This window comes from Portunus trituberculatus, chromosome 38, assembly GCF_017591435.1.
Source record: "Portunus trituberculatus isolate SZX2019 chromosome 38, ASM1759143v1, whole genome shotgun sequence".
Taxonomy (NCBI): Eukaryota; Metazoa; Arthropoda; class Malacostraca; order Decapoda; family Portunidae; genus Portunus; species Portunus trituberculatus.
Window position 1 is genome coordinate 12,191,190 of NC_059292.1, and position 24,602 is coordinate 12,215,791.

General features: G+C 43.7%; 1 protein-coding gene across 3 annotated transcripts in view; it reads right to left on the reverse strand.

Annotated features, from left to right (window-relative positions):
* LOC123514820 (repulsive guidance molecule A-like) overlaps positions 1–24,602 on the reverse strand; it is an 85,057-nt gene that overhangs the window by 47,180 nt on the left and 13,275 nt on the right. For 2 of the 3 annotated variants that reach the window (XR_006677706.1, XM_045273037.1), the window contains exon 2: positions 3,351–3,652. Coding sequence is in view for 2 of the 3 variants with exons in the window: in XM_045273037.1 (XP_045128972.1) it covers positions 3,351–3,441 (91 nt within the window). In the remaining variant the exon portion in view is untranslated. Of the gene's footprint in view, positions 1–3,350; positions 3,653–7,258; positions 7,325–24,602 lie in introns of all 3 variants that reach the window. The other variant, XM_045273038.1, reaches the window with a different exon arrangement.

Genomic DNA, 24,602 nt, shown 5'->3' on the forward strand with positions numbered 1-24,602 from the left:
AAAGGCGACTGAGACAAGCATGAAGGCAGCGAGGGGCATAAGACATGGAGAATGAGAAAAGCGCTCTTTAGAATAAAAGGAAAGAAACAGAACAGAACTTTTTATCATTGGAAAGGAGAACGAGGAGGAAGTAAAGTGCCAGAATCCTCAAAAATCACTAATGACAAGAGAAGTATCGTAGGCTGGAAGGGGAAGCGGCAAAGGTCAACATGCATAACAAATAAAGGGATTCCAACCATGCTGAATAAAAAGAAAAAAAAAAAAAAAAACAAGAAATAAGGTAAATGTAGTAGCTGTGCATGTAGAACAGAGAGCTGAGCCTTGGTGAAGTGGACCTGGACAGGAATTACAGACACGTAATGCCAGTAGACCCGAGCAGCGACCCGCTTTGGTAATAAGAAGGAAGAAAGACATAGCGTGGAGCCGCGGGCCTTCATCGCCGCGCCGCCGTTCACTTCACGACAGTTTTATGTTATGGATCACTACCCCTTACTGTCCGCCACGCACCGGGACCTCGTGAGGACACCAGGTATGGAGACTGTTATGACGCTCCCTTAGGAGGTAATGAGGTGCCCCTAGACTGTGATGTGTTATGGTAATCTTGTAATATTGGCTAGATAGTTCGTCTGCAACTACTAATATTACTACAACTACTGCTACTACAAGTAATATTTCTATTACTACTATTACTACTTCTACTACTATTACTACTACTACCACTACTACTACTACTACTACTATTACTATTACTACTACTACAATACCAACAACAACAACTACTGTTATAATCACTATTTTTATCATTACTGCTGCTGCTGGTATAAATGAATGTAGACTGCGATGTGCTTTGCTAATCATATAAATATTTTGCAGTATGTCTACTGCCACCACCACTTCAAATACTACTATTATTGCCTATAGCCTACACTGTATGAGTATAGCACCTCTTTTACCTTCTACTACTACTACTACTACTACTGCTGCTGCTACTACTTTTACTATTACTACTGCTGCTGCTGCTGCTGCTGCTGCTGCTGCTACTACTACTACTACTACTACTACTACTACTATAAAAAATATAAGATCAACGTCAACAGCAGCAAAAACAACAAATAAAAACCGCAAAATACCAGGTTGGAACCTCCTCCTCGCACGCGGCAGTTTCACACATAACCGAGCCGCTTCACATCCCCTCTATATTACCCATAAGCCGCAGGTACTATTACGACTTACGTCACGCTGAACACGAGAACAACACCCCTTTCACACGCTACACACTTTCACCATCATCTACAGGCATCTTCAGGGGAGCAAAGTCATAAGAAACAAGTAAATAAGTTAACATAAACACACGTTACACAAACAGGGAGATTAACTTCCGTGTTTTGTAAGTTAGTGCCAGGAATATAATCTCTCCCTAGCGTGACAAACAAGCCGCTGTTGAAATGTCACCGCGATAGGTAAGCCTAACTGCGTCTATACGAGGAAGGGAGGCCTTGATATGAGGGGAGAGGAGAAAACAAGCCATGACATCGTGATATGAGCATGTTGTGAAAGTTGACGTGGTCATATACCTAAACGCTTTGTTCTCTCATAAAGACGTTTTTAAAAGGCCACAGAGAGAATTAGGTGGCTTTTTTCCATTGGTGAGCACTTCCCTGCTTGTGTAAGTGGACGTGTGGCTCAGATCCGTATTCTCAAACTCTTTGTTCTCTCTCTCTCTGTTCTCTCATGCTGAATATTTTTCAAAGGTCACTGGGCTTAACTGGCGATTCTCATGGATGCATTTTTTCCCCATTGATAATGTAGATCACTTGTTAAACCATTACTTCCATTAAAGACAGTTCAGAAAGTCATGACAGATCACCGAAATGTTTAAAAGAATAAGGACAACAGAATCATCGGGAACTCACAACTCAAAACATCTCCACTGACGAACTCGCGTTAGATTACGAACACGTTAGGTTAGGTTAAGTTTGAAAGGCAAATTGCTTATATTACGTGATTCCTCTCTTTCCCATCCGTCCTTCTGCCTACTCACTGACAGCCTTTTTTGAGTGACAGTCGATACGCTCCCTAGACTATTCATTACCCATTACTGCCCCCAGCTCTCTCCAGTCCCTCGTGCCGCACTGCAACCCTCGTCCATCGTGTTTAGAGTGAGTGTAAGTAAGAGTGACCACGAGGGTTAGGGTGTAAGGTGTAAGTAAGGGTTCAGGATGTGGAGTGAATGAGTGAGGTGTATATTGTGAGTGTATGTATGGATGGACAGCGTGTGGCGTGTACGTAGCAGTGTAGTGTGTCGTGTGTGTCCATGGTGAGTAAAGGTAAGGGTGCCAAGGGTCTAGGCTGCACATATGACGGCTGGCCAGTGTGTGGAGTGTAGGTAAGGGTGTAGCTCGCCTTTTAAAGTGCCGTGTTACGCTACACTGGTTCCAACTACACCTGTTGCCTCCTCTTTCCATTACCAGGGTGAAGTGGTCTCTCATTTTCTGTATACGAGATTATGAGTTTTCAAGGGGAACGAACGAGAGATTATTAATCAACATTTCACGGAACCCACATGAAATAAAACTGTTTTATGAAATCCCTGAAGTTGGCCAAACATGTGGATTGTATATTTTACGGTTTTGTCGATGGACGAATGAAGGTTTGAATAGTTTTCGTTAAATTATTTAGCATATTTTGTCCGGCAGTCACCAGAATATATAGGAGATAACATTTTGTTTTTGTTTTTTCCTCGGTGGAAAAATGTTGCATCTTTGTGCTTTTGGTACACAACAATAATAACAATAACAACAACAACAATAACAATAGTGATAACAAGTAACTCTATTACTCCTGCTGCTACTGTTATTATTGTTGCAACGATGACCACGACAACGAGGACAGCAACAACAGGTACATCAACTCAATCATTACTACTGCTACTACTTCACCACTACTACTACTACTATGACTACTACCACCACCACCACCACCACTACTACTACTACTACTACTACTACTACTAGCACTGCTGCTGTTGCTTCTACATTTTAGTTCTATTGTTAATAAAATTACTAATGCTGCTACAACTGCAAGAAACAATAACAACAAAATAAACACCAACAACAATATTTACATATCATTAATCAAAGGAAAGAAACAACAGCCTTGCTCAATACACAGGAGAACTAACCAATATTCAAATCACACAAACAAAAACCACAACCATGAACACTCACTCCCAACCTTTTTGACCTCACTTAGAGACTGGCGCTCTTGTTGACATTTTTTTTTTTTATATTTTGTGGCCGTCAGTGGTCATCTTAAAATAGAAAAAGAAAAACTACTGACACACTACACACCTGCATAGAGGAAAGTGGTCAGCAGGAGTGTGGCGGCGAGGCGGGTGTGGGGAGGCGGGCTGCAGGCAGATAAAGGGGTGAGGGACAACATCACACCACCCTCCTACTCCTCCTCCTCCACATCCACCACCTCCTGCTCCTGCTCCTGCTCCACCTCCTGACAACCTCGCCCCGGCTGGTCCCTCGCCGTTACTCCTCGGCTTCTTAGTGCTTCAGATTTCTCTGCTGCTGCTGCTGTTGTTGCTCTTGGTGGTGGTGGTGGTGGTGTTGGTGTATTCGTTGTGGACTCGCCCGCCCCGCGCCTGAAGCAAGGAGGACATGGTAACGGTTAGGAAATGCCGCTATAAAAGAGGAACGTTAGCTTAAAGAAGGAAAATAAATAATGCATATGATGGAAATCAGTTCACAATAGGAAAAATGTAAGACTCAGATGGATGGAAGGATAAATAGATGTCAGTGATAAGTGGATACATAGAATAATTGGTAGACGTATTCCAATTATGAGAAAAGCAATCGAACAACAGCAACAACAACAACAAATAGGCAGACATGAAACGTAATACCGAGAGGGAAACAGAATGAGAGGTGAAAAAGATGAGAAGTGAGTGGATGGATGCATGAATGGAAAGCAAAGATAAACGGATCGATACAATGAATGGTGGGACACACACACACACACACACACACACACACACACACACACACACACACACACACACACACACACACATATATATATATATATATATATATATATATATATATATATATATATATATATATATATATATATATATGTATAATTATCAAGGACAAGAGAGAGAGAAGAAAAAGTAAAACAAAGGTAGACAAACATGAATGAGTAAATTAATAAGCAATATAAAAGACACGAAAGAGAGAGAGAAAAAGAACGTGAGAAAAATATGAATAAATTGAGAGAGAGAGAGAGAGAGAGAGAGAGAGAGAGAGAGAGAGAGAGAGAGAGAGAGAGAGAGAGAGAGAGAGAGAGAGAGAGAGAGAGAGAGATACAGACAAACACACAGATAAATAAACATTAATACATACAGGCATGGAACGTAAAATAAACAAAACAAAAGAGGTGAAAAAAATAGTATATGATATCGGACAGAAAAATAAATGCAAAGCGAAATTGGCAGCGGCATCAGCACTGGTCCATCAGGGGGCGGGAGGGACATATTTCAACTCTGGTTACGCGGACACAAAATAATACCTCAACCCAGAGAGAGAGAGAGAGAGAGAGAGAGAGAGAGAGAGAGAGAGAGAGAGAGAGAGAGAGAGAACACTACAATCCATTCTTTTTCCCTCGCACTACAATCTTTTTTCCATCGCTTCTCTCTTTTTATCTTCATCTCCTCCTCATCCTCCTCACCTTGGCTGTCTCAATTCTCTTCCTCTCTTCCCCTCTCTGTAGCCACTCCTTCCCTGCGCCTCTGGCCACCCGTAAAGGCCCGCATTCTTACGCCCAAAAGCCCATTTCAAGACGCAACGAGAATACGCCCACAGCAAGCGCGCGCCCACACACACACACACACACAGGAGGGGTAAATAGCATGCATTAATCCACCCTCCCCACAGCTCCGCCTCGCCCCGCCCCTCCCTTTTCAACACTGCCCCGGTGGTACAGATTTACACCGCCCTGCTTCGTCCATCCATGACCCAGAAAAGGACCCTCAACAATGCCCCACCCTGCCTCTTGTGTACCCACCTTCGTCCCGCCCCGTGAAAGACCTCCAGTGCCCCGCCCCGCCCCGCCCCGCCAGTGCTCAATATTCACTCCCCCGGAAGCAGAGTGGGAGTGCATAAGTGCGGGTGTGCGGCATGTGTGGTGCAGATGCTGTAGTTCCCTCCTTCCCTCTCATCGCCTCCCCTCATTCCCTCCTCTTTTTCTCCCTATCTCTCCTTGTTATCACCTTCTCCCTCTCCTCCTCTCTCTCTCTCTCTCTCTCTCTCTCTACACCCTCTTATTATTGTCTGTATGCCACGTCACCCACACCATTCTCTTCCTCCATATTTCTATTTATGCTTTGCTCCACCACTTCTCTCCCCTGTCTGCTAGTCTCCCCTCCCTAGCCCGCCCTTCTCTCCTCTCCCCTCCCTTCCCTGCCTTCACTTCCCTTCCCCGACATGTGGTCTTCCAACACCCACCACTCCCCTCATTCATCCTCTCCCCTTCTCCCATCTCCCCTGCGTGGTTAATGTGCCAATCTCTAACTCTCTCCTCAGGGGGTGAAGGGGTATAGGTTGGCTAAGCAAACACACACACACACACACACACACACACACACACACACACACACACACACACACACACACACACACACACACACACACACACTTAGAAAAAAAAAAAAGAAAAGCACCAATCAAAGACTACTAACTCAATGAATCAACACACTTATTTTAGATACACCCAACTTTAATTTTTCTTGACTTACGAGCATTTCACGTATTTGTGGCTCAAATCTTCTTTTTATCAATTTATCCATTTCAGCCTGAAAATGACAGGATAGCGACAAACACCAAAAAAAAAAAAAAAAAAAAAAAAAAAAAAAAAGGGAGAAAAGAAGGTAACAGGTAATTCAACTGTTTTAAAAGGCTGTAAGATAAATTCTGTTCAAGTAAAAAAAAAGTATTGTAAAAATGGCAGTAGTACATGTCCAGTGCGCTGTGAGTAAACGAAGGTGGTATAGTGAGTAATTTGAACAATTATGTCATGGAGAATTCAAATTGACAGTCCACACCAACCAGCGTTGCCTGAACTTAACACAGCAAGCCAGCAAGCAAGCAAGCAAGTAAGGCAGGGGACCAGAGATCAGTGCTGGGGCTCACGGCCAGGTCATCAGCCTCTCGTAAAGAAGCTTAGTACAGCATTGTGAACCACCAGCGGGATGGAAATCAGGCGCTAAGGTGACTCAGAGACGCTCGGGGTATGGAATTTGCATGAATCTGTCGGTCTGAGGGTTTGCTGTGGCTGTGATGTTCACATGAAAGTGTTTAACTGTTTCACGCACGCGCGCTCACACACACACACACACACACACACACACACACACACACACACACACACACACACACACACACACACACACACACGGCAGATACTATTTCAACTATATTTGTGCAGAAAAGTAAATTCATAAATTCATCCCTGCAGCGAAAACAACACAAACGCTTGATAATAAAAAGAACAATAAAAGGAAGAATCGTCCATGTACCGCCGCGGCCCTTGTGTGTAGCCCCAGGTGGTGATGAGGCGAGACAAGGCGAGGCCGTGCCAGTCCCCCACGCAGTAGAAGGCCTCCTAGCACCAAACCCAGTATTACCTGCTTCAGACCCTTAAGCAGGCAGCCTCTCATGCACCAGGCCTCCTACTAGCCCACACACACACACACACACACACACACACACACACACACACACACACACACACACAAACATACACAGTCCCAGGAACGCAAGACCCGCGGTACACACACACCTAGACCTAAATCCAGCAGCTCCTCCAGTAGCCAGTCCCTGTCCCTCGCATACAGTACAAGGACCCCAGTACTCAACACCAGTCGCACCACCCCCGCCCATCACCAGTCCTCATTCAAAAATCATCAAACTCTTTCCCAGCCACATTTATTATGCATTGCAGTGTTTCATTATTCAGTTTTAGTTACCAATTCAGAATCAACAACTATTGTTGATTCAATCTATATTAATTTCACGTTGGCTTAATATAACAGCCAGTTTTTAATTATGATTTACATTAATATACACAAATATCTAATCAGGAGGAAGATGGAAGGATATAAATAATAGAGATGGCAGGACAATGAGCTTGCAAATGGTTATTTTTCTACGGTAAAAGATGAATTATTGCAAAAGTTTGATTATCGTACCTTTAAATCGGTAGACCGGCAAAACAGGACGCTTCTGTTCGCCGGCAAATATCCGAAACTTGTATGCTAAAAAAAAGTTACATGTAAAACTTTCGTCAAATCAATGAACAGCATCCACCCAAACCATTAGCCCAACTCAACATGGACGTTTAACAAGTGATGCATGATATTTCAATTATTTACACAGGCTCTCCGTTTGCTTTATTTCTATATCTATAAACTGAAACAAAACAACAACTTCATAATTTATTATCATACATGAAATAGTTCCTTGGTGAAGGGAGATCCTGTACTAGGGGAGGAGTATGAGTATCAACAGTCACGCCTCGTGTTCCGCCGCACTCCTCACCACCTCATCACACAAAGGGAACTGCACCGCCATGAACAGACATTTCTTTTCTTTATATATATATATATATATATATATATATATATATATATATATATATATATATATATATATATATATATATATATATATATATATATATATATATATATATATATATATATATATATATATATATATATATATATATATATATATATATATATATATATATAAATATATATTAGAATTTCCATATTGTGTTTTCGTAACTTGACAACTGAAGCATCAAGTTTCAGCGGGCCTTGGCTCCTCCCTGGCCACACCTGCATGTCACTGGCCGGCGACGACATTGATGAAGCACTTCTCTTGATTCCGAACGTTTAATTGTTTTCAGCCTGAACATACATTGTTTCCCCCTAGTAATATTACTTACATAGGTTACGTTCAGCCAATCATTGGCTAGTTGATTACGTCTTTTAATGCTCTCTCTCTCTCTCTCTCTCTCTCTCTCTCTCTCTCTCTCTCTCTCTCTCTCTCTCTCTCTCTCTCTCTCTCTCTCTGCCCTTTATGATTCGTCTGTATTCTGAAATTAAAGAAAAATATATATTTGATTTTCCAGCAAGAGCAGCTCGCTTTCAAAATTAATAGAACCTTCACCGGTGAGGGCATGACACAAACTCTACAAGAACACTATTGGCTGTGAAAATGTTTGTAGTCTTATCTTTAAAAAAATCAAGGGAAAAATAGAATAACTGACCATGAACATCCCAAAAATAGAAGAAAAAAAATCCTGAATAAGTATATATTTGAAGAGAACACCCAAGACAACCCTGGCGTGACTGCTGGACACCTGAACGTGTCACATAAACATTTCACCAGTCTGTCAGACAAATATTCGATCTGAGACAAAAACGTCACTACAGAAACGAGAAAACAAAAGGCAAAACCATCCGTCACCACCAACCAAAAGATATTGTGCTGTGCTCTAAATGAACCGAACATTCGAAAAGCACACGCGGAAAGCAAGCTGCGAGTGTGCATCCAAAAGGCACTAATTCGAACAGCACATTTGACCTAAACAATATGCAGCTCCAGAGATTTCAGCAGGACAGGAGATGGAAATATTTACGCTAAGGTGGGCAGCGAACAAACAACAAATGGACAACACACACATATTTTACAATTCAGGTATAAAGTCGATTATTTTCTATTCTTCTGTCGTATAAATATTTTCTTTTTGTATCAGGGTAGCCAGCCAAACTAGCACCAATTGCACAGGAAAGGTAATACAGTGGTCATTCTGTAAATTGGCTGAAAATTTCGCAAACTGCGCACCAAAATGACAAGCGGTTTGGTTAATCTCTAGAGTCTAGACAACTACATTTTTCCCAAATAAAAACAGAAAACAGAGAGAGAGAGAGAGAGAGAGAGAGAGAGAGAGAGAGAGAGAGAGAGAGAGAGAGAGAGAGAGAGAGAGAGAGAGAGAGAGAGAGAGAGAGAGTCAAAACAGAACAACAATGTCCACTCAGCAACGGAAAACAAACACAGACCAACACAATTAGAGAGAGAGAGAGAGAGAGAGAGAGAGAGAGAGAGAGAGAGAGAGAGAGAGAGAGAGAGAGAGAGAGAGAGAGAGAGAGAGAGAGAGAGAGAGAGAGAGAGAGAGAGTTAAAATAGTATATTCCAGCGTAGACACAAACTCGAAAAAAAAAAAAAAACACACACACATTAACAATAACAACAATGAAAGCAACAACAACACACAAGAAGAACAAAAAGAAGAAGAAGAAGAAGAAGAAGAAGAAGAAGAAGAAGAAGAAGAGCAACATCCACAACAACAACAACAGCAACAACAACAACAACAACAACAACACGACAAACAACAACAAAACAATTACTACATACAGCAAAGAACACCCAGCATAATCGAGTCAACGAAGGGAGAGAGAGAGAGAGAGAGAGAGAGAGAGAGAGAGAGAGAGAGAGAGAGAGAGAGAGAGAGAGACAGTGAGAGAGGGAAAAACACTCACAAACAGAAAACATCGAGAGCGACAAGCAATTAAAGGCAAGAGGAGGAACACAATTGGGGAGAGAGAGAGAGAGAAGAAAAGAAAAAAAAAAAAAAGTGACGAAAAGATTAACAGACTCCCAAAAACGGACCAGTGACGGACGTGGAATGAAGAAGAGATAAAAAGAAAGACGTGTTAACTTGAAAAAAAAAAAAGATAGATTAACGCTGTGGAGGAGGAGGAGGAGGAGGAGGAGGAGCAAGGACCCTGATGGAAGAGGACAAAGGAGAGATAAAGGAGGAACAGATGAGAACCGAAGAGAAATGGGGATGGAGGAGTTGGAGTAGTAGGTGGAGGAGGAGGAGGAGGAGGAGGAGGAGGAGGAGGAGGAGGAGGAGGAGGAGGAGGAGGAGGAGGAGGAGGAGGAGGAGGAGGAGGAGGAGCAGAAAGAAGTAGAAGAAGCAAAAAAGAGGAGTGCTAAGTGGACTGTATCAGGATGACAAAAGAGAAGTAATAGAGGCTGGAAATGGGAGGAAAAAGAAGAAGAAGAAGAAGAAGAAGAAGAAGAAGAAGAAGAAGAAGAAGAAGAAGAAGAAGAAGAAGAAGAAGAAGAAGAAGAAGAAGAAGAAGAAGATGAAGAAGAAGAAGAAGAAGAAGAAGAAGAAAAGAAAACAAGATGCAAAAGTGAAAGGCAAACAAACAGGCAACACAACACACACACACACACACACACACACACACACACACACACACACACACACACACACACACACACACACACACACACTCAAAAGAAAAAAAAAAAGGAAAGAGATCATGTAGATGTGCATTAAGGTGGCTGACACACACACACACACACACACACACACACACACACACACACACACACGACTTATGGTAATGACGTCAATCTATACAGGCGGCAAAGGAGGAGGAGGAGGAGGAGAGAGATGGAGAGAGGGAAAGAGACACGAGGGAGGAAATAGGGAGGGAGAAGGAGATGGGAGGCAGCGGAGACGATATGCTAAATACGTAACATCAAAGGTAAAATGCATAGAGAGAGAGAGAGAGAGAGAGAGAGAGAGAGAGAGAGAGAGAGAGAGAGAGAGAGAGAGAGAGACGCCAACGCAGCGTATTTTTACTCTAGCGAGTCACATGCAAATCACACAGCTCGGAGGGAATACAACGGACCTTCCAAGATAAAAATAGACACGTGGAGACACAAGGATTGATAATTAAAGAAACGTAAACAAATAAGGACTCAGATAAGGACAGACGGAACAATACAAAAGGGAATAAATAGCAGTAAATTTGGTAAGGAAAAATAATTTAATAAAAGCACTTTACAAAATAGATGGAGAAAAAATAACTACTTATACAAATTAAAGTAAAAGATAAAAAGAAAAAGAATATGGTCAGAGAGATACAAATGAAAACGGTTCAGTGTGACAGGAAAGTGAACGCACACGAGCACAAGAATAAATAAAACAAAACAAAAGGAGAAATAAAGGAAAAGACAAGATAAAAATTGAGAAAAAAAACAGACTTGAAAACAGACATATGACAAATAAACAACAAATAAAGGGAGTCTTATGATGCAAACACACACACACAAAAAAAAAAAAAAAAAAAAAAAACAGAAAAAGAAAACATGAAAAAGCACACTCTAAGACAGCCACCTCAAAGAAACACAGCACATAAGGCAGCAATTCCATATACAGAGACACAGAAATACTCGAAAAGAAAAATACAAGATGATTAGTATAACTCTGAGACTCAAGCCAATACCACACACAGTCAGAAAACCCACTGACTGATACAGGTGATAAAGAAACAGGCAAGTAATTTCATATACAATAAACATATACGAAAATAGAGAAGAAGAAAGGAAGACGATTAATATACACCTGTGATTTGTCCATTCAAACGCAAAAACTCTGCCATTTCTAACACGAAAAGAGAGAAACATATAAGGCAGTTCTACATACAGATACAAAACACATATACAGTACACAGATACATACATACGAAAAAGAGAGAAGGAAGAAAGGAAGACGATTAATATACATCTATGACCTACCCATTCAAACGCAAAAACTCTGCCATTTCTAACACGAAAAGAGAAAAACATATAAGGCAGTTCCACATACAAATACAAAACCAGTAAACAGCTACGCATATACGAAAAAGAGAGAAGGACGAAAGGAAGACGATTAATACACATCTATGACCTGCCAATTCAAATCCTAAAACTGCCAATTCAATCACAAAAAGAGAGAAACATATAAGGCAGTTCCACATAAAGAAAAGAAAAAAAAAAAAGAGATTAATGTACCTCTGAGATTCGGCCATTACCCCAAAACTCAGCAAATTCATTAACACTGGTAAACACAACCCCACGCTGCAATACCAATAAAAAAATCGCATCACTCAGCGGATTAATACAAGCGCGGCCATCACTCAGGCACACACCAAATACTAAATAAACACGAGCTAATCATCATCAAAAGCTGCCGCCGCCGTCACCATCATCACCATTACTGCTACGACCACCACTACCACCATCACCATCACCACCATCACCAACATCAACAGCATCACAGCCACCACTATTCCCTTCATCTGTGTTTCCCCTCTTCTTCCTTCTACCATCCTTCCTTTCATCTTCCTCTTCCTCTTCCTTCTCTTCCTATTTTTATATCATCCTCTTCCCCTCTTTCTCTGCTTCATCTCTTTCCCTTCCTTCGTTCCTTTCAGAAAGAAATGCATGAGTTATTACCAAAAATCTCCTTTGGGTTTTTACTGCTCTCTCTCTCTCTCTCTCTCTCTCTCTCTCTCTCTCTCTCGTCACTGTCAAGGCCACTGCGACTACGATTCTAGAACACATTTCACAGTAAACGTTTTTTTTTTCTGCCTCGGCCAAAACCAGGTGCGTGCGTGTGTGTGTGTGTGTGTGTGTGTGTGTGTGTGTGTGTGTGTGTGTGTGTGTGTGTGTGTGTGTGTGTGTGTGTGTGTGTGTGTGTGTGTGTGTGCGCGGGTGTGTGTGTTCTCTTGTAAATTTTATGATGTAAAACACTTTTTCATGACATTTTTATAATACTTGGTGTGGTCAATAACCTGTCAATTCATCTATCTATCTATCTATTTATCCATCTTTCCTTCTTTATGTGTGTGTGTGTGTGTGTGTGTGTGTGTGTGTGTGTGTGTGTGTGTGTGTGTGTGTGTGTGTGTGTAGCCAGGCATTTTAATCTTACTCATTCTTAATCTCCAGCTATTCTTCCTTCCTTCCTTCCTTCACTCACTCACTCACTCAGTCGTTATTACCTTCCTTCTCTCCCTCCTTTCCTTCCTTTCCTTCTTTCCTTCCTTCCTTGCTGCAAATTGGAACACGCTGAGATCGGACCCCGCATCAGAATCTGCATATGAGTATATTAAGATCTAAGGTTGTGGTTATACTCCGGGTGATGAGGCAGTAACGAGCTCTCTCTCTCTCTCTCTCTCTCTCTCTCTCTCTCTCTCTCTGTTCTTTACACCACTTTCCTCTTTTAAATTTTGTTTTTCTTTCTCTTTGTCTTCTATCTTTCTTTTACTTCATGCATTTTTCCCTTTCTTCATCCTCCTCCTTTTTCTCTTCTTTGCTTTTCGTTGTGTTTCTTCTTTTTCTCCGTACCGACCCCATCTCTCTCTCTCTCTCTCTCTCTCTCTCTCTCTCTCTCTCTCTCTCTCAGCAGCGATCATACGCACACGTAAAAATATAACCCCATGTTAGGAGAGAGAGAAGGGATGAGCTCGCCTTACTAATCCCGCGGTAGTGTGGCAAGAACACACACAACACCCGACAGACAGGTGCGCGTGTCGGGGATTACCTTCCTCACTGTTCCTGGTACTACTAGCTCCACGCCAAGCCAGCCATTTCCACCGGCTTTAAATCTCTCTCTGCGACGTGCTACATCTCACACCGCTAAAAGGCACGGCGCACGGTCTTTATAAACAAGTACAAGGTAAAGGAAAGGATTGAGGGAATGGATTTTCTACAAGTTTGCTACAGGTCACAGCACTAAGAGGCATTCTACACGGGTTTTTATACGCATCTACGTACAAAAGAAGGGAAAGAGGTGTAGAGGGTGGAATTTTTTTTTCTTTTTTTACATTTAACGTGTAATATTTGTTAGAGGCTGTGGAAACAAATATCAATGTCTTGGAGTGTCTTATGATGAGGGAACGACAGGTTTAACAAGCGATAAAAATAAGGAAAGATGATAAAAATTGTGGATTATTTGTAACGTCTATTCAGTGCAATGGTTTAGACTAGAGTGTCTCGTGATGAAGGTACGACGCGTTAAATGGTTGGAAAATAGTCAAACAGCAAAGAATTTTAGTGTTTTTAATCACTTCTGCGTAAAACACACTATGAAACGCAATAGATACAAGGACACACAACAAAGACACACACACACACACACACACACACACACACACACAAAGACCTAATAAATAAAAAAAAGAAAAAAAGAAAAACCTCAACAGCTCGTATCCAAGACCTTCCTTTCCCATAAGAGGAGCGGATACGAGGCGAGCTACAGACAATAACTCGCAATTAGTGGAAGGAGGTTCAGTTTGAGGCGACATCGCGGGGGTCGCCGTACATGGGAGGCGGGGACGGCGCACGAGGAGCATCAGTAATGGTGGCAGGATGGGCAGCGCTTTAGATCGAGTCCTGATACAAAACGAGCTCGATAATGAGGTGAGAGGAATAGGTCGACGAGGTTGAGAGAGAGAGAGAGAGAGAGAGAGAGAGAGAGAGAGAGAGAGAGAGAGAGAGAGAGAGAGAGAGAGAGAGAGAGAGAGAGAGAGAGAGAGAGAGAGAGAGAGAGAGAGAACACAAAGAAAGACCAAACAATAACAAACCTTGACGTCTTGACTAGGCTATTTGGGTAACTACGCTAACTATTAGTGGGAGTGAAAGGAGGAGGAGGAGGAGGAGGAGGAGGAGGAGGAGGAGGAGGAGGAGGAGGAGGAGGAGGAGGAGGAAAGTAAAGGAGAAATAGAACAAAGAAAAAAATAGGAAAAGATAACTCAAGACAAGAGAGAGAGAGAGAGAGAGAGAGAGAGAGAGAGAGAGAGAGAGAGAGAGAGAGAGAGAGAGAGAGAGAGAGAGAGAGAGAGAAGGAAGCTGCGACGTATTCTGCCTCACTTTCACTCACTGCCACCTCTCAACTCTCAACTCTCTCTCTATCTTGGCCAGACCGCAGCACCAGCCCCGCCAGCCGCCACACCACCAGCGGGCTACCCTCACCACCTCTGCCACTCACCACCTCCTTCCTTCCTTCCTTCCTTCCTTCGTCCCTCTTCATGCCTTGCTCCTACTATATATGCAAATCTCTCTCTCTCTCTCTCTCTCTCTCTCTCTCTCTCTCTCTCTCTCTCTCTCATCCTCCGTTTTTCCTTTTTTATGTACTTTTTTATTTCCTTTCCTCTTTCGTTTTCTTTCTGAAAAATTTGGTCCCTACCCTATCTCTCTCTCTCTCTCTCTCTCTCTCTCTCCCCGAGTCAGAGCTATAGAAATGTAGTAGTACAAAAAAAACTTAATTTAAACGACATTTTTTTTCCTTCCATCCCAGGAAATCCTATCTTTCTACTCTTCCTCCTCCTCCTCCTCCTCTTCTTCCTCCTCCTCTCTTGTCCTCTCCACACACGCCACCTGCTCTCGATGGGAAGACAAATACTACCTCCTGATTTTTTCCCCTTCACTCTTTCTCCCTTCCCATTTTTCTATCTGTCTTCTGCCTCCTTTCTCATCTCCCTCTCTCCTCCCTTCTCACTCCTGCTCCGTACACCACAATGAAACACGCATTCCTAAACACATTACTCTCTCTAACCACGACAATTTTCAAAGGCCACAGAGATGATGGTCAGCCGGATTCTCAACACTGTTTCTACTGTTAATGATCTAGAAATCTTGTTAATCCGTCACTGCAACTATAAAAAAAAAAAAACACGCTTCAAAACCAGTTGTAACTTCATGTAGAGCGATTGGAAAGTGGTAGAGGTGCGGTGGGAGGTGATGCAGAATATGGTAAAGCATGGGGTTGAAAGAATAGATTTTCCTACAAGTTTGCCACAAGTCACAACGATAAGAAACAATGCACGGGTTTTTTAAGCATCTACGTACTGATTCTGCTGTTAATAAAGTAAAAAAAAACTTGTTAATCTGTCACCATAACTATAAAAACCCGCTTAAAAGCCCGTGTAACTTTATCTAGAGCCTTGGGAAAGTAGTAGCGGTACGTTGGGAGATGACGCAGAATATGGTGGTGAGCGTGGCAGAGGCAGCTTGTCATTTACGTCCAGTCACTTCTCGACCGATATGACAATCAAGAACACCTTTCTGGCTCCTCTGCGTCCGTCTGTTACCTGTCCTATCCATTGGCACCTCATATTCTCTCTCTCTCTCTCTCTCTCTCTCTCTCTCTCTCTCTCTCTCTCTCATTGTAGAAATTCTTCCATACGGAAAAGATGGAAAAAGTTGAGCACCAGCAAGATGTAAGGGGAATGAAAGAAGGAAGGAAGGAAGGAAGGAAGGACGGAAGGAAGGAGGGAAGGAAGGAAAGGAGAAGCAATAACGTGAGAGAGAGGAAGGAAAAGGTGCAAAACAAGGAGTAAAAACGTAGGAGTAAGGAAGGAGGGAAGAGGAGCAATAATAATAAAGAGGAAGGAAGGATGAAAGAGAAGCAGGAGCAGTAAAAATAATAAGAATGGAAGGAAGGAAGGAAGGAAGGAAACAAGAAAGTAAGAAACAAGAGAAAAAGGGAAGGAAATGAAGCAGTGAAAAATGTAGATTCAGGCAGGAATGGAGAGAGAGAGAGAGAGAGAGAGAGAGAGAGAGAGAGAGAGAGAGAGAGAGAGAGAGAGAGAGAGAGAGAGAGAACCCTAAAGGATCCACCGGGACATATCTTCGCTGTATATTAAATTTTTAGGACATAAATCCGGCTGCAGATTTTGTTCCTCTTGAAGTGAAAGGAGGAAGGAAAGTGGAGAAGGGAGGGATGGACAGGAGGAGGAGGAGGAGGAGGAGGAGGAGGAGGAGGAGGAGGAGGAGGAGGAGGAGGAAGAGAATGAGGAGGGGGGATAGACTAATGAGAACGGTAGGCAGAATGAGGAAAGGAAGAGGTTAAGGGCAACAGAGGAAGAGCAAATGGAGATAGACAGTATAAGAGAGAGAGAGAGAGAGAGAGAGAGAGAGAGAGAGAGAGAGAGAGAGAGAGAGAGAGAGAGATTTAATCACAGATGGTGGTATAAAGTAAACGGGATGAAGAGGAGGAAGAAAGGATGAGAGATTGAGAAAGAAAACAGGAGGAGGAGGAGGAGGAGGAGGAGGAGGAGGAGGAGGAGGAGGAGGAGGAGGAGGAGGAGGAGGAACAGTCGTTAAGGAAGTATAGGGGACAGCAGTTACAGGAGAAATGAAGTGACGGACTAGTAGAGAAGGAGGAGGAGGAGGAGGAGGAAGACGAGGAGGAGGAGGAGGAGGAGGAGAAGGCGGCCCAGCGGGAAGGTTGCCAACAGAGGATCCCATCAGAGCGTTTCTCCTCCAGTACCCAGCATCAAAGTGACCCCCCAACACCCCTCCCCTTCCTCCTCCTCCTCCTCCTCCTCCTAATTCATAGTTTCCACAATAATTTTCATCTCTCCCCTCCTCAAATTTATTGCTTGTATTTCAATCTACTTATTCTTCTTTTATCATGTCTTTTTTTTTTATCATGTTGGACTCGGCTTTGTTGGTGCTGCTGCTGCTGCTACTATTACTACTCCTACTACTACTACTACTACTGCTACTACATTTACTAACTCCTTCAATATATCACGTGATGTCCTCCGTCTTTCCTTTTCCCTTTCCCCTTCCTCATTTCTTTCAATCTCCTCCTGTATCTCCGCTACTGATGTTCCCTCCCTCCCTCCCTCCGTCCTTCCCTCCCTTCCATCCCGCTGCCTTCCTCCAGTTCCGTTCCAATTCTCTCTTTCTCTAGGACTGACAACGGCATGCGAGCACTTCAAAGGCAAAGAGAGAGAGAGAGAGAGAGAGAGAGAGAGAGAGAGAGAGAGCGGAAACCTGTATAGCTTGCTCGACCCCTTGCACTTCCAGTTTTCGAAGCAGTAGTGAACCATTAAGCCATTCTTTATTCCTGGCAATTAAAAGAATATACAGTAATAATATAATAACAGGTGTTGCACTGAGAGAGAGAGAGAGAGAGAGAGAGAGAGAGAGAGAGAGAGAGAGAGAGAGAGAGAGAGAGAGAGAGTAATAGTGAACTAGTTTTGATGCAGGGAAGCCCAACCAGTGAGTCGAGAGAGATACGACGAGGTTTGAAGTTCGGGTGAGTAAGAATGAACCAGTTATGGGGGATGGAAGAGGGACGTGAAGATGGGAGTGAAGAGAGAGAGAGAGAGAGAGAGAGAGAGAGAGAGAGAGAGAGAGGGAGAATCGGTGAAGGAGAGAAGAGAGGAGAGCGATGCACTGTAATTTGCAGGCGACAGGAGTGAGTGAATCAATGTGGGAGTCAGTGAGTCAGAATAATCGAAGCAGTGGAACGGAGCAACGAACCAGTAACTCGCTGGTGTCTGCCCCGGAAGAGAGAGAGAGAGAGAGAGAGAGAGAGGAGGAAATAAAGATGATGAAGGTTAACTTGAACTGCAAGGCGACGAGAAAATGAAGGCGGAGAAAGGAGAAAAGGAGATAAGAAGGAAGTGATAAACAGGGAGGGATTACTGGAAACACACACACACACACACACACACACACACACACACACACACACACACACACACACTTCTATGGGTACAATTTAATAATGAAAAGTGGAAAAATATTCTCATCCAATAGACACCATTCTTCCCCTCTCACTCCTCTTTCATGTATTTCTCTCCTCTCACTCACTCGCATAGATCTCTCACACCCTTTCTACTTGTTATTTTCCTTTTCAATCCTCACACTCTTTCTCGACTTATCTTTCTCTTTTCTCTATTCCTCCCCTTGTTCTCTCTCTCCCAACCTATATTCCTTCTTTTAATTCATCCTCGCCTTGTCCTCCTCCTCCTCCTTTCCAATTCTTTTCCTCTTTTCTCTCTCTCTCTACCAACCTATCTTCCTTGTTTAATTCTTCCTCCCTTCGTCCTCCTCACACTTCCCTATTCTTCCTAGCTTTCTTTCCCAATCAACCTATATACCTTCCTTTTCTGATTCTTTTATGCTTCATCTTCCTCCTCCTTACCTATTCCTCCCCGTGTTCTCTCACTCACTTCATCTTCCTCCTTAACTCCTCCTCTCCCTCCTCTTACTCAGCTCCGGGGGCATCTATTATCTATCGACGGGGAAATAGAGAGGCTTCATAACCCCAACGACGTGTGGATAAACTTGAGAAATGTGATGCAGTCAAGATTAAGCTGCGGGAGTAACTTGCTGGCGGCTGAGACAGAGTGGGAGAGAGGGAGAGGGAGAGGGGATGAAGAGAGGAAGAAGAGGTGGGAGGGAGGGATGGAGGGAGGGATGGATGGATGATGAGAGGAGGAGGAGGAGGAGGAGGAGGAGAGAACTTTCTTTCCTTCATCTCTTCCTCCTCTTCCTCCTCCTCTTCGAGCTCTGTAAATCTCCGGAAGTGGGTAAGAAAGGTCATCTAGAACATTTAAAAAACATTACGAGGAAAAGAAGTAAAATGCTCAGCTGAGATACACAGAAAGAAAAGATTGGTGAGCTCTTGTACTGCTGCTGGTTCTCACTGTGACTGCTGGTTGTTTGGTCTAGTGTTGCTGTCAGTGGTGGTGGTGGTGGTGGTGGTGGTGGTGGGATATCCGCAATGTTATTAGAGGTTATTGGTGGTGATGATGGTGATGATGGCTGCAATAGGGCATAATTCAATGGAGGTAACGGTGATGATGAGCGTGGTGGTGGTGGTGGCAGGTCGTTCGTTGCAGTGGTGATAGAGGCGGAAGTGCTTTGAATGTGGTGTTAATAACTGAGGTGATGGTGGTGATGGTGGTGGTGGTGATATTAATAATTGTGGTAGTGTTAGTGATGGTGATGGTTGTAGTATAAATTACCGAGATGATAGTACAAGTAAGTGTGGTGAATATAATGGTGGTGACGGTGATTCTGATAGTGATTGAAGTAGAAGTAGTAGTAGTAATTGTGATAGTAGTCGCAAGTGTGTTGTACCATTAACTATAGAGGTGGTGGTGGTGGTGGTGGTGGTGGTGGTGGTGGTGGTGGTGGTGGTGGTGGCGGTGGTGGTGATGGTGGTGGCGGTCGTGGTGGTGGCAGAAGATCAATAGAACATAGTTAAGGGCATTTCCATTGAGTGTAAAACCTGAACTTATATTATTGACTCACCATCCTCTCTCTCTCTCTCTCTCTCTCTCTCTCTCTCTCTCTCTCTCTCTCCAGTGTGATATTTCCTCCAGGATACGTAAGATACATCCCTTCCCTACCTCCTCCTCCTCCTCCTCCTCCTCCTCCTCCTCCTCCTCCTCCTCCTCCACCTCTTGCTGCTGCTGCTGCTGCTTCTTTTGTTTTCTTTCTTCACGTACTTTTGAACTTTTTTGTCATCCTCTTCTCAGTTTCTCTCTGATTTACTTCTTCCGCTCTCTGGATCTCTAGTTTCTCTCTCTCTCTCTCTCTCTCTCTCTGTGTGTGTGTGTGTGTGTGTGTGTGTGTGTGTGTGTGTGTGTGTGTGTGCTTATGTATGTTTCTCTGTCCATTTCTATTTTTCGCATTTTGATGAAGAAAAGTCTGTTTATGTGACTGCCTGCTTTCCTTCCTCCTCCTCTCTCTCTCTCTCTCTCTCTCTCTCTCTCTCTCTCTCTAAGGACTTGTTTTGGTCGTTGGAAAGAAATTATGTCTTGGAAGGGCAACACGGCCACAAACTTTTTTACTCTTTCGTATCCAATTTTTTTTACTTTCCCTACATAAACGAAACACACTAAGGGAAGACGCACGGAGCAAAACAAATAAATAAATAAATAAATAAATAGCTAGATAAATAAAGAGGAATATAAACAATCCACCCCAAAAAAAAAAAAAAATAGGTAGAAAAACACGTCAAAGGAACATAGAAAAAAAAATAAATAAAAACGACTGACTTACCATTAATCCTCCTCCCGATGTAGAAGAGAAAGAGCGAAAAAAAAAGAAAATAGAGAGGAAAATAAAAAGGTGGGGAATGGAAACAGCAATTCGTTCTCCTTATTACTGTTATTGCCGCGGGTTTATTGGATGGCAGATAAGAAAAAAAGTAAAAAAAAAGATAAAAAGTAGCAAAAACTAAAAAAAGATGGGTCGTGCTAATACTTCAGAGAGAGAGAGAGAGAGAGAGAGAGAGAGAGAGAGAGAGAGAGAGAGAGAGAGAGAGAGCACATTAAGCCAACAGAGTGTATTGGCAAGCGTTGGATCACAAAGCAACACAGAGAGACAAGTGATGCAACACAGGAGGGTGAAGAGGCGAGAGCTGAGAGCAGTGTGTGTGTATGTATGTGTGTGTGTGTGTGTGTGTGCGTGTGTGTGTCCGGCAACTCTTGACCCTGCCATAGCTTACAAGGATTTAGTTTACACACACACCCACACACACAGATGCAACAGTGACCCTAAGGTTATAAAAAAAGGAAGAGTGTGTACATGTGTGTGTGTGTGTGTGTGTGTGTGTGTGTGTGTGTGTGTGTGTGTGTGTGTGTGTGTGTGTAAATTTATGTAAGAAATAACGCCACTTGAAAGAAGAGAACGAGGCCGCTGTGTGGTGTAGTAACCAGTGTGTGTGTGTGTGTGTGTGTGTGTGTTGCAATCGATGCATGTGTGATTGGGAACAGATGTGAGGACAGGTGTACTGGTAGGAGATGTAGTACCAGGGAGGAGGAGGAGGAGGAGGAGGAGGAGGAGGAGGAGGAGGAGGAAGAAGAGAAAGAAGAGAGGAGGTGAAGGGCGTGGTTAAGGGTGTGGTGAAGGCGTACTTTTCCACCTCCTTCTCCTCCTCTTCCTCCTCCACCGACTTATTTATCCTCCCGCCCACCGTTCCCTCCTCCCTCCTCCCTTACTCCTTCCCTCCCACTTACTACTCGACTGGCTAAACCGGTCCAGCCAGCGTGACGCCTCTCTCTCTCTCTCTCTCTCTCTCTGAGTCACTGACGATTTTTTATAGCGTATCTTAATGCACATGTGGTATTTTTGGAATATTGAGACGAAATTATATGTTTCTTAAGAGAGAGAGAGAGAGAGAGAGAGAGAGAGAGAGTCACCACAACCTGTCGTAACCGGACTCGACTCAGGGTTCGGAACGCGGCTTTGAAGCTTCACTCACTCGCTGTCTCCATATCACATTCCCCTTTCCTTTCTTCCCTCTTTCACTCGCTTCCCCTCCCTACCTCTCTCACTCCCACAATCCACTCTCCTCCCCAATGACACCAACACACTCTCCTCTTCCAATTCTTCTCCTACTATCTCAACTCCCTCTCTCCCTCCCTCCTCTCTGACTCCTGATATCTTTACAACAGCATTCATTATATTATTTACACGATGGTCTCATGCATATGTTATTAAGCAAGTGTTATCTGTTTTCCTACTTTTAGATTCCCGAGTATGTCTGGACTTCCCCTCTCTCTCTCTCTCTCTCTCTCTCTCTCTCTCTCTCTCTCTCTCTCTCTCTGCACGATTCGCTTTTACTTACGCGGACTCAATTTATTTTATTGTGTAGAAAATTCACTCAATTCAGATCAGATGTAAGAAGGGAAAGAGAGAGAGAGAGGGAGTGAGGGAGGAAGAAGAGGAGGGACGGTGGGTAAAAGGAGGAAAGGAGGAACAGAAGAGAGGGACGAAAGACTGAAAAAGAAGACGGACACAGGTGAAGGAAGCACAAGTGAAGAACTGAGGGAGAGAAAAAAAAAAAACGAAGAGAAGGAGGGGAAGAGAGAGTTTATGTAAATTCCAGTAGAAAAAGTAGGAAGAAAAAATCTCTCCTTATCTCCTCTTCTCCTCCTGTTCCTCAACCACCGTGACTGAGATGGCTGGCTGAATTACCTGGTCCCGCGCACCTGTACCTACACACACACACACACACACACACACACACACACACACACACACACACACACACACACACAGAGAGAGAGAGAGAGAGAGAGAGAGAGAGAGAGAGAGAGAGAGAGAGAGAGAGAGAGAGAGAGAGAGGTATGGGGGGGAGAGAAATTACAGCATTCTTCCTCCATTCCTCTCCCCGTACCTTACCACATGCTTGTGAAAACTCTAACACACACGCACGCACGCACATGCTCTCCTTCTCACTCCCTCTCCCCCACCCTTCTCTCTCTCTCTCTCTCTCTCTCTCTCTTGGACACCTGCCAGGGATCACTACCCTGCGTCCCAGCGGGGGGAGTCACGAGCCCAGCGCACAGGTAACCAGCTAATTACTCCCACCCACACCTGCCGCTCCGCATTCCAACAGGTGAGGGTCCGCTGGACACCCTCACGCTGCCCACCGACCAATCTAACGTAACCTAACATACCGTACCGAACTCCAGCATAATCTAACCTAACCTAGGCCACCCAATATAACGTTACGTGATCTAACCTAACCTAACCCAATTTAAGTAACGCAACCTAGCCTAACCTAACCTGCATAACGTAATTTCGGTTACTGCGAACTAACTCAAGAACATCACTAAATCTATCCTAACTTGAAATAATAGTAAGCTTGTAACTTGCCAGGATTCAAACTAAAGATGAACTAACTTGAGAGATTGAAAATATTAGTACCTAGTCATGGAAATTTCTCACCATCGATAGTCAGTGTGTGTGTGTGTGTGTGTGTGTGTGTGTGTGTGTGTGTGTGTGTGTGTGTGTGTGTGTGTGTGTGTGTGTGTGTGTGTGTGTGATCTCAGGAGACAGGTAGTCTGAGCTTTCCACCTGCAATTTGGGGATGCCATTGCTTTACCTGTACCTGAGGCCACGAGTACAGGTGTGTGTGTGTGTGTGTGTGTGTGTGTGTGTGTGTGTGTGTGTGTGTGTGTGTGTGTGTGTGTGTGTGTGTGTGTGTGTGTGTGTGTGTGACAAAGACATTCTTTCTTCCTTTCTTCTCTGTATTCCCAGTTTTTTTTCCCAGTCCATAACCTTGCTACACTCTCTCTCTCTCTCTCTCTCTCTCTCTCTCTCTCTCTCTCTAAATTTCTCTAACAGGTGTACCTCTTCCTCTTCTATGAATCCTCGTCCTTTGTACATATACCAAGGATGTTACAGAAAGGAGGAGGAGGAGGAGGAGGAGGAGGAGGAGGAGGAGGAGGAGGGATGAGAAAAAGACCACGAGGAGGAGGAGAGGAGGAGGAGACACCCGCAGGCGAAATTCTCTTCTCTTGAGGCTACCGTGAAGGACGTGACCTGCATGTGGGAGGGGGGAGAGAGAGAGAGAGAGAGAGAGAGAGAGAGAGAGAGAGAGAGAGAGAGAGAGAGAGAGAGAGAGAGAGAGAGAGAGAAGAGGAGAGAGGCATGAAGGGGAGAGGGAGGAAGGGAGGAGAGATGGATAGCATTAGGGAGGGAGCTTGGGAGGGAGAGGGGGAGATTCAGATGGTGAGAAAAAGGTAGGAGGGAGAGGGAGGGAGAAGGAGAGTGAGAAGAAGAAATGCTTAATCGCCAGGCTGAGTATCTGAAGCTCTCTCTAATCGTCTTTTTCTTTGCTTTTTTTTCTCTTCGTGGGATGAAGAGCCGATCAAATATGTGCTCATCATTAATTAATCGAAGGAACGAAGGACGAGAAAAATTGAGCTCAAGTTTATACGCAAGAAAGGGAGGAAGAAAGAAAAGAGAAGAGAGAGAGAGAGAGAGAGAGAGAGAGAGAGAGAGAGAGAGAGAGAGAGAGAGAGAGAGAGAGAGAGAGAGAGAGAGAGAGAGAGAGAGAGAGAGAGAGAGAGAGAGAGAGAGAGAGAATAAAATGAAGAAAAAGAAGTGAAAACCAGTGATAAGAAAAAAAAGGAGGAC